This window comes from Suricata suricatta, chromosome 1 (genome assembly GCF_006229205.1).
Source record: "Suricata suricatta isolate VVHF042 chromosome 1, meerkat_22Aug2017_6uvM2_HiC, whole genome shotgun sequence".
Lineage (NCBI taxonomy): Eukaryota > Metazoa > Chordata > Mammalia > Carnivora > Herpestidae > Suricata > Suricata suricatta.
In genome coordinates, this window is record NC_043700.1 from 5616368 (window position 1) to 5627425 (window position 11058).

At 46.2% G+C, this 11058-nt stretch overlaps 1 protein-coding gene across 4 annotated transcripts in view; it reads left to right on the forward strand.

Annotated features, from left to right (window-relative positions):
- The window catches only part of MCPH1 (microcephalin 1), a 249437-nt gene that overhangs the window by 32864 nt on the left and 205515 nt on the right, over positions 1 to 11058 (forward strand). For all 4 annotated transcript variants that reach the window (XR_003906461.1, XM_029933720.1, XM_029933729.1 and 1 more), the window contains exons 6-7: positions 4176 to 4319; positions 7696 to 7782. Coding sequence is in view for 3 of the 4 variants with exons in the window: in XM_029933720.1 (XP_029789580.1) it covers positions 4176 to 4319; positions 7696 to 7782 (231 nt within the window). In the remaining variant the exon portion in view is untranslated. The remainder of the gene's footprint in view (positions 1 to 4175; positions 4320 to 7695; positions 7783 to 11058) is intronic.

An 11058-nucleotide genomic window follows, 5' to 3' on the forward strand; every position in this document is an offset into this window, starting at 1 on the left:
GAACTTTACACCACTCAACCACACAGACCGCTTAGCTTTTAGGATCCTGCCTCTTGTAGCTTCAGAATTTGGCAGCTGTCTTGAGGGTAAAGTCACGTGCATGCAAGGACTGGATTTCTGCCTGCCCTGTTCAGGGGGATTTGGTGCCGCGAAGCTTTTGGTTTTCTCTTGAGTTTGTTGATGCTGACAGACTCTTGGTTGTGACTTCTCTCTGCTTGTACCTCTGCTGCTCAGCGGCTGCTCTCTGTGGAGTCAAAGACCAGCCCTTCAGCCTCTTGCCCCGGGCCCTTCAGTGGTAAATCCTCCTGGGGATAAACCCCCTCTGCTCACTAGCTCACCTCTGAGCATTCTCCCTCTCCAGAATGTCTTCAGCGGTTCCCTGATGCTTATGCAGCTTTTGTATTGCCTTTTTCTCTGTGTAGACAGTAGTTGGCTTCAAGGACTCTCTTCCTGTCCTGAATGACTTGTGAAACGTTGCAGCACTGGGACAGTGGCACTGCCAGTCAGTTTTGTTTATGGCTGCATCTTGCACAAGCCTTTTTGAAGATCAGTTACCTACATTTTTCAGTTCTAGGTGGCAACAGGCTGCTTCTGTGGAATCGCAAAACAGAGAAATTTTTCCTCTGATGTATTTAATCATAGAATCTTTTCTGGGGCATAACATACTAGTTTCTGGTGTAGAGTGTAGTGATTCGATGTGTGTACTATAAAATGATCACAAGTCCACTGAACATCCATCTATGTAAACATGTAACTATGTAACTATGTATGGTTCCATCGTTATAAAAAATTTTTTTCTCATGATGGAACTGTTAAGACCCAGTTTCCCAGGTACTTTAAAAAATGTCATCCAGTATTAACTGTCGTCCCCATGCTGTAAATTATACCCCGTGCCTTGCTCATGTTACAACTGGGGGTTTGTACTTTTGACCCCTTCCCCCATTTTGCTCATCCCCCAATTCTGGGCCTCAGACAACCACCAGTCTGTTTTCTGTATCCATGAGGTTGGTTGTTCTGATTTTGTTTATAGATCCCACATATAAGTGATATCATATAGTATTATCTTTTTCATTAACTGACTTCTTCCACTTAGCATAATGCCCTCAGGGTCCATCCACACTTTCATCAATGGCAAGGTCTTGCTCCTTCTTCATGGTCAAATAATATTCCTGTGTGTGTGTGTGTGTGTGTGTGTGTGTGTGTGTGTACATACACACACATAACCACATTTTCCTTAATCCATAGATGGATTGTTTCCTTGTCTTGGCCTTTATAATTAATGCTGCAGTGAAATGGGCATGCAGATACCTTTTCGCATTAGTGTTTTTGTTTCCTTCAGGAAGATTCCCAAAAGTGGAATATGGAAGTTTTGTTTTTAGTTTTTTGAGGAACTTCCATAAAGTTTTTTGCACAATGGCTGCACCAATTTACATTCCTATCATGAGTGCCCAAGGGTTCCTTTTCTGCCTGTCATAGCCGACACTTGTTTCTTACCTTTTTAATGACAGCCATCATAATATGTGGTTAGAATCTCTGATTTTGATTTGCATTTCCTTGATAATAAATGATATTGACTCTTTTTTATGTGCCTGTTGGCCATTTACATATCTTCTTTGGAAAATTATCTTGTTTAGATCATCTGTCCATTTTTTTCTTTTGTTAGATGTATTATTTTTTTTTAAGTTTTATTTCTTTTGAGAGAGAGATCCCAAGCAAGTTCCAAGCTGTCAATGCTTAACATAGGGCTTGAACTCACAAACCATGAGATCATGACCTGAGCCAAACATCAAGAAGAGCTGGATGCTTAACTGACTGAGCCACCCAGGTGTCCCTACATGTATTCTTTTAATAATTTACAAAAATACTTCAGAACCTCATAAAACTCTAAAGTACTATATGTGTTTTTTGTATTTCTGGTTTTTGCTTTGTTCATTACCTAAATTTAGCGTTGCTGGCTGATACAACATACAACATGCCGCTGATACATGTAAGCCATTTAGGTGCCTGTACAGTGTATAGCATAGAAATAGGAAGCATTCAGTCCTCTAGTTTTTTGTCTTAGTGCATATTGCCATGTCACAAATTCTCTGTAATTGAAGTTTTTCATGCAGAACTATCAAGCGTGACTTTGACTCTGTCCTAGTAATGCAGCAGAACTAACATTTAGCTGCATGGTGCCGCCAGATAACTGTCTAGACACATTATCTTCATCATTTGTTCTCGTGCCAAGTCATCCCATGGCCTGAGACTCAAGTCTTTTCTCTTGGTGCCATTCTGTTCCCTGGCTGACCGTCTGGTCTGCTGTGTGGCTCCAGTCAGAAACACTCAGTAGTTCTTGACGTCGCTTTCCACCTGATGCCACTTATTTGCCAGGATCCTTGCCCCCTGCTTGATGCCCTCCCTAGCCTATGGCAGCCCTGTCTGAGCCCTTCTTGTGGCTCCTTGACTGGGCCCTGTGAGGCGCTGTGTCCTTACCATCCGTCAGCTGACTGGAGTCAGGTGTAAACCAGAAGCCGGGGGACACCCCACCTGGGGCTTCAGCTTCAGCAGTGTCATGGTCTTTGGGATGAGACCCCGTCTCTACGAGGCCCTGCGGCCCCGTGCGGCCTCTGGCCCGGTCTCCCCCCAACCTCGGGCAGCGCCGCACCGCTCTGTCATCCTGGTCTCCTTGCCACTCGGGCCTTCCTCCTACACCAGTGATGCTGTGTTTGAACAGAATTGGGCAAAATGGAACTGACAGATAAAACAAATTTATATCTTAATGAAAATTAAAACACTGCTAATAAAAGGTGTTAAAGCTACAACTGACATTTCTGCATATTTTCAAAATTGTAGTTAGAGTTGTTCAGGCTTAAGAGTTGCAAAGGAGGGGCGCCTGGGTGGCTCAGTCGGTTAAGCCTCCGACTTCGGCTCAGGTCAGATCTCACATTCTTGGGTTCGAGCCCCACGTCAGGCTCTGTGCTGACGGCTAGCTCAGAGCCTGGAGCCTGCTTCCGGTTCTGTGTCTCCTTCTCTCTCCGACCCTCCCCCTCTCATGCTCTGTCTCTCCTGTATCAAAAATTAATAAAACATTAAAAAAAATTTTAAAAAAGAGTTGCAAAGGAGAAGATACTGAATAATTTTTGCTTCTTTGTTGTTTTTTTGGTGGGTGAGGGGAGGTGGTCAGTGCCCTGAAATTCTCTTTGAGCAACGTGTGGATTCCAGAAAAGTGCATACTGTGCACCCATGCACAATTTAGCCGTCAGTTCATGGCAGAAGGATTCCTGAGCTCGGGGTTCGTGTGTGTGTGTGTGTGTGTGTGTGTGTTGGGGTCACGGAGGGTTGGTTAGTGGTGGTGGCTTCTGAAACCCAGGGTGAAAACTACTGGAAGAGAGAACTCGCCGGTTCTCAGCTGGGGATGTGTTACAGAAGACAGATGAGCAGGAGAAAAGCGTACACACATGTACGTGTTCTGTGACATGGGGCCTCTCACTGGAAATGAAGGCCCAGAGAAGTGGGAGAACCTTCGTGCTGCTGTTGACCAGAGAGAGCAGCTGTGAGAAAGTGAGCTACCAGAAGGACGCGGGGTAACAAGGCCTGTTTACGGGACTCTCTTGGTTCACGTCTCTGGTGATAACACGCAGGGCGTACAAGTCTCACAGGGAGTTTTACTCCTGACTTGGGGAAGAAGCCTGGAGTGGAGGTGTCAGGGTGCCTCTCTCGCACCTGCTTTGCGTGGCTGCATTTTGCTCAGGGAACCCCAGTGCTGAAGCGTGTTGGCGGTGGGGTGTCCGCCTCTCTTCCCCAGCATCTCGGAGCCAGATCGCGTTCTGGCTCTCCCTTCTCACTAGGCGTGTGCTCTAGATACAAACAAGCAAATTAACTTTTGTGTCTTGGATTTCCTCATCTTTAAGTTCTGACACCTGATGCACCGGGCGTGGGAGGCCGTGAATGAAGTGGGGCATGTGTAGTGCTTAGCTCAGTGCCTGGCACGTGGGCTCTGCTCAGCCAATGGCAGCAGGTGTGGTGCCCGTGCTGGCCGTGGGGTGGTGGAGTGATGACAGAACGCGTGATGATGGTGGCGGGAGGAGGGCCGCAGGGCTGCGCCGGGGGTGTTCCCTGCCAACGAATCAGGTTGTTGCAGTAAGAAGGCTTTTTTTTTTTAAGCTTACCATTGGATTTTTGTTAATTTTCAGATAATGATGTCCCTGTTCTCCTATTTGAGTCCAATGGCTCGCTGACCTACAGTCCCACAATGAAAATTTACAGCGGCCAGCACAGCGCCATGGAGAAGAGGCTGCGGCAGATGAAGGAGAAGAGAGAGCGCCTGTCGCCCACCTGTGAGTGTCGGCGCGTCGTGAAGGGGGCCAGGCGCGGCTGTGAACTGCGGGGGCGCTCTTTCCGCCCTCCCCGGACACGTCAGTTGTTTCCTAATTCTGGTAGCTTGTTACCTGTTTCAGGGTGGACAGTGTTAATAGTTTCCTCCAGAATATCTTATGCTTCATTAAGATTTTTAAAGCCTGTATTTTAAGTATGTATTGGGCATGTAGTTTTTGGATGTATTGGTTGAGAATCTATTTTTTGTAGCCCCTTTGTGATTTTTACTATTTTGGGGATATTTTCTTTTTATAAAAAAATAATCAAGCTCTTCTTTTGAAAGAACTTGTTTTGGGGCGCCTGGGTGGCTCAGTCGGTTGAGCATCTGGCCTCGGCTCAGGTCACGATCTCGTGGTTTGTGAGTTCGAGCCCCACATCGGGCTCTGTGCTGACAGCTAGCTCAGAACCTGGAGCCTGCTTCAGATTCTGTGTCTCCCTGTCTCCTCCCCTCCCCTGCTCATGCTGTCTCTCTTTGTCTCTCAAAAATAAATAAAACATTTAAAAAATTTTTTTAAAGAAAGAACTTGCTTTAGTCTAATTATGAGTTTATGTTTTTCTTTCTTTGGGCCATCTTTAAAATTTCTAGTTTAATATTGTATGAGAACATTTTCATAAAACACTTACGAGCGTATGGCTCCTAGTAAATACCCATCTGGGTTCCCCTTGAATTCTCTGCCCACAGGGAACCCACATTGTCAGTTGGCATGTTTTTCCAGTTCGCTTCCGGTGCATCACACACCTGCGTGCACAGGCTTCTGTGTCTTCCTGTGTCTGTGCGCCTGTAGTCTCTCTTCACCCCCCGGAACCGTGGCATATCTGTTGTTTCAGACCCCCCTCTTTTTTTTTTAACCTTAAAAGCATCTTGGAGGTTTTTTCCCCAATCGGTAGGTATGACCCCTACTTCTCTCTTTCATTTCTCTTTTTAAGATGCTGCAGAGTAGTTTAGAGTATCCACTGAGTCATCTCTTAGTGGAGGTTTTCCCATTTTTCTTTATTAGGAATAGTGCTGCAAGTTTTTATTCTTTTTAAAGTGCATGGTGTGGTTCTTGTTTTCTGTTTAACCGTTTTCCTATTTGTGGTCATGAGGCTTTCCTTTTCCCTTTTACTGTTGTAATCCATACACTAGTAGACATGCTTCTCTGTAAATCTGTGTGTTCCTGTGTATTTCAATGCCATTAATTTATAAAGGCAGAATTTAAAATTCTTTATCTTGTCATATTGCCCTTCAAAAAGTTTGTGCCATTTCACCCGTCACCAGCTGTTTATGAGAGTGCCACTTTCTCCACATTTGGAAAAATAGTGTTACTCTTTATATCTTTTCAATTTGATACAGAAAAACTGCATTTCTTTAATTTGCTTTTGAGGCCACTTCTTATGAGAGGAACATATTTTTATGTTTTCGATTCTATCACTAATACCTTCTGCATTATCTTGAATTGTAGGTCTTTGTCCAATTGCCTGTTTTTCTTATTTGTAAGAGTCTTTTTTTATATCATGCACAGTAATCCCCACACGTTACAACATTTTCTCCTGGCTAGTGTGGGTGGAGCCCAATGTGCTTCCTACTAGACACTCAGTAAATACATTGTTGATTGAAATGCACAAAATCTTTCTTTTGTTTTCTCATTTAACATGCAGCAACTTTTGTAAAACAGAAATATTACATTTAACGTAGACAAATTTGTTGGTTTTTCCTTATGGCCTCCAGGATTCCCTTGATGCCCAGAACTCCCTCACAAGGTTTTAACATTGTTCTGTGTTTGCTCCTATTACCTTTACGGTTTATTTTAGCCTATCTTGAATTTATATTTGTACATGAATATGCAGTGGGCACCCGTATTGGTTAAGATTGGTTTTGGCTGCAGGTAACAAACCCCACCAGTGGCTCAAATTAGATAGAGGCGTGTGTGTCCATCATGTGGTCAAAGACGTCCTAAGTAAAAGTCATAGGTGGCCATGCCATGGTTTTTAAAGAGTCTTATCTCTCATTTTCCTGCCTCGTCTTCCTTAGTGCCTGGCTTCCGGTTTGAAATGTAGGTGTCTCCCAGCTGAGCCAGCTTCCTGTGGGCAGCCTGGTACACCGGAAGTTCTGTCCGGTAGCACTCGCTCTTACAGCTCTTCTTGGTTGTAAGCAGTGATGGCCAAAGAACAGGAGAGGCAAAAACCACTCCAGATGACCCAGGAAACCAAGGGCAGTCCTTTGTATTGTGTTCATACATGTAGTTTGATTTGCCTCATGTTCAAAGTCATCCAGGATGACAGCCAAGGGGGGACCGCGGTAGATTGAGCCTAAGGAGGCCATCAGTAAGACTGAAATGGTCCTTTACTAGATGTGGCTGCACTGATGAGAGGAGGTTTCTGTTGCTAAGAGGAGGTTGACTGTGCATATGGAGCTTGGGAGCCAGCCCCCCGCTCACTGTCTAATCTCATATGTACCTTCACAGGCCCCCAGCGTGTGCCTTTCCTTTGCCATGTTAATTCTGCCACCTCATGGCATCCAGTATGGCTCAGAATTCAACACCCAAAACTTTTTCCCTGTGCTCACCATTCTTATCTTGGTTTAACGTTTTCTCAAGAAAGCATGCTTTGAGTCTCTTTGAAAAACATCCTTGGGTATGAGACAAAATGTCTTTCTTGTTTCTGGTTTGTTGTACGCACAGACTTTGAAGATAATATTTGTGACCTTACTTGTTAAATTCTTGATATCCTGGATTTTTTTTTCTGTGAAATTTCTAGGGATTCTCAACCTTGCCACCATTGACATTTTGGGCTGAACAATTCATTGTTGAGGGCACGCGACGGGTGGTGAGGAGGTGGTGTCCAGTGCTGGCAGGGTGTCTCGTGGCCTCCCTGGCCTCTGCCTACTCACTGCACACCAGCAGGATTCGGTTCACAGCCACGTGACATCCGGCGATGTCTGCAGACGTGACTGTCGCCTGCTGGGAGCCAAAGCACCCAGCGCTGAGAACCACGGCTCTAGTTAGAGGGCTGCCTGTTGCCGAATTCTTGAAGGAAAAGCCTTGACTATCAGACAACAAGATGAACTGTGAGAGTATTTGTTTGCCTTTGCTGAGCTTCTGCTCAGCTTCTCTTCTAACTTTAATTATCCTAAATTTAATCCTTTTTGTGACATGGTTTATATAGATTATTTTTATGAGTCTCCCCATCTGCAGTACATTTGAGTTCGAGCTTTTTGTGCTTACCATTCCGCAGGAGGTCTGGGGTGTGAAGTAGTGGGCATAGTTGGTGTCGGTGTGATGTGAAAGAGCAGAGGGCGTGCCGGGGGTCCCTGTGCGTCAGTGCTCAGTGTGTCTGATGACCGTTTGGTTGTGTTTTCAGTGTCCCAGATGCTCGAGAAGTCTCGCGATGACCCAGTTAACTCCCCGTGTGGAGCTTGGAACATTTCATCAGATACTTTGTGTTTGGGTAAAGTTATTTTCTTTTCTATGATAGATTTAAGCTTTGAGAATATTATGGGTTTCTTATTTGGAGTCTCTTCTAATGTGAAGAACAGTTAGCCAAAAACTAGAATTCATGAATGTTGCTGAAATTAGGTAATAAAAAATAGGTATTGTAATACAGTTAAGGCATGAGAAATTTCAAAAGTTAAATCACCTGAGATTCCTACATTTTTTTCTCTGAGGCCTTTGCGCTCTCGGCACAGAATCAACTGCTCATTAAAAGAAAAAAATCTGTGTTATATGTCCTTATTCGCATGTAGTGTAAACTTTGTTACAACAGAGGGCTGCTTGTTTCACACCATGTATGGTGACTACAAGGAGCATAGGACTATCAGTGAGGTGTGTAGAGATCATCGGGAAATTTAGAAGTTAAATGAATTTCTGCTTAGAAGCAAGTGTTGGAAAGGCGCCTGGGGGACTCAGTCAGTTAAGTCTCCTGACTCCAGCTCCCATCATGATCTCGTGGTTCACGAGTTCAAGCCCCATGTCGGGCTCTGTGCTGATAGCTCTGAACCTGGAGTCTGCTGCAGATTCTGTGTCTCCCTCTCTGTCCCCCTCCCCTACTTGTGCTCCATCTCTCTCTCTCAAATGTAAACATTAAAAAAATTTTTTAAAAAAAGCTTAGTATTGGAAAGAATAAAATTAGAATTATAGATTATGCATATACCGTGTAAATATGGAAGCCCGTGTTTTGCTTTGAATGGTAATTTTTTATTCTGATAGCTTTCCTTTGAGTAAATTTTAAGAAATCTGATATAACCACCCAGTTTCAGTCGACAGTAGGGCCCAGATAAGGAGCAGTGACCCCCAAAAGAGCTACCTGTTCAAAGTGCTTAAAATATTACAGAATATCTTCTCAAAGCCACAGTAGAGACAGGTGACAAAACAGTATGGAGGTATTAGGAGTTTAAACTACAGCTCCCTTTTCAAGTATGGCTTTTTTTTTTTCCTTTTTAAGTTTATTTATTTATTTTGAGAGAGAGAGCACTCTGGAGGGGCACAGAGAGAGGGAGGGAGAGTCCCAAGCAGACTCGGTGCCATCAGCATGGAGCTCAATGCGGGGCTTGAACTCCTGAACCATGAGATCGTGACCTGAGCCAAAATCAAGAGTCAAACGCTTAAGCAACCGAGCCGCCCAGGCACCCCATGTGTGGCTTATTTTTGTAATCTCTTTGGTGTGTGTTGAAATTACTTACCCATTTGTCTTAAATAATCTCTTTATTTCACACTTGATGGGTTCATTTTATGTAAGTTGGACACAGGTGATAGTATCTAGCACAGATTTCGTTTTTCCCAGGTCAGGGGTGCTGCTCTGGGCACCTTATATGCTGAATTTCCTTGAACTCCCCCAGTACCCTGCTCAGCGGTTACCCTCGTTGCCCCCTTTTTGTCCATGAGAAAACTAGACCAGAGAGGTCAAGCAGCTTGTAAAAGCTCATAGAGTTTGTGATTGGCCAGTCCAGGACATGAACCTGGACAGTGTGACCTCAGAATTTATGCCTAATGCCATGTCACACTGCCTGTCAGCTTTTTGAGAAGTGTGCTAAGTGTATTCAGGTCGTAATATTAAAAGTGTCCTCTATTTCTCGCTCCTGACTTAGGGACGCACATGCTTCTTGACATGGTGTGGGAACAGTGCCTCCCTGCCCTGGGGGCTTCCCCTGCTCCCTGCAGGTCACCTCTGATATTTACCAGTAGAGCCTTTAGGAGTTTGGGGCTAGAGGCCTCAGATTCCAGAGAATCGTGTCTGTGCTCTGGGAGCTTCTAGTTTAGTGAGAGGGACAGATAGGAATAATAAGAACTCTGGGACATCCGCTTTTGGGAAACTCGGGCAGCGTTCCGTGTAACAGAGGATGTGCGTCACCAGACCCGGTGAGGTGGGGGGGTATAGAGAGAGGCACATCCGAGGCTGGCGGTGGGGTGGGGGCCTGAAGTAAGGGTAGGAGTTACCCAGCTTAAAGGGTGGGGTGCAGGCAAGGCCTGGAGGTATACACACGTGTACAGTTTTCAGGAGATGCGGGGTTGAGGAGCAGCTTAGCATTACTCTCAAGAGACGTACAAAACACGAGGGAGGTCAGAACCCTACCATCTAGCTGGTGGTTCACTCTTGGATATAAATACCTCATGAGGCTTTGAGAGTGGGCTGGGGAGGTTGGGGGGCTGCGTTCAAGAAAGGCTAGGACTTGACTTAGACGGGGGCAGAATGCTGGACCTCCTTGAGAGTTTAGCAAGGTGAGGCTGCTCTTTCTGAAGAAATGTGCACGTGCATATGAGTGTTCAGAAAGTGAGCGTGATGGTGGTAGAGGTCTGCCCCTGCGTGTCCCCCTGTGTGGTGGGTGCGCACGCTGGCGCCCAGGTTTGCTAGTGAGCCGTGCTGGGCCTAACAGGGTACTCAGGTGGATGCGATCGATACCCTCTTGAACCAGTGGCTGTGGTTAAGAAGTACTGGTTTGTTGAAAATTCCTTGTGTGATAATTTAAGCCATTTTAAAAGTTCTTTATTAATGTTTTCCAGATAATTCCTTTGTTGGTGCTCTGGACTCATCTTTTGACAATTTTTGTGGAAGCTCAGGGTGTGGAAGTCAGGCGAGGAGAGTGGGAGAAGTCACTGATGAAATTAGAAGTGGTGTGTGTGTTTCTTCCCCTGCACGGCAGACCGCTAGTGGTCCTTCGTCGGCGCCTCCGGGTCCTTCTTCTACACTGCAGACTGGTAGTGTTCCTTCGTCACTGCCTCCGGGTCCTTCCCCTGCACGGCAGACCGCTAGTGGTCCTTCATTGGCGCCTCCGGGTCCTTCTTCTACACTGCAGACTGGTAGTGTTCCTTCCTCACTGCCTCCGGGTCCTTCCCGTGCACAGCAGACCGCTAGTGTTCCTTCGTCGGCGCCCCCGGATCCTTCCCCTGCACGGCAGACCGCTAGTGTTCCTTCGTCGGCGCCTTCCGGCCCTGCAGGTGAAGCGGTCACCCCCGATCCCGACAAGTGGTCCAAGGGAGCACCCAGACAGGTGTTTGACGAGAAACATGGTCTGTCCCCTACGTTTTCTGGGACAATACGCCGCCCTTCGGGACATTCTCCCTCCGAGAGCTGCTCGACAAAGAGAAGAAGAAAGTCGGAGGTGCCGGGTTCCCCTCCGAAAGGCAGACTGAAGCGGGAGAGGCGCCACGGGACCCCTGGCGCGCCCTCGGAGCGGCCCCTCACGTCGGGGGGCCGCCTGCTCTGGGGCGCCGCGGCCGCCATCCCCGC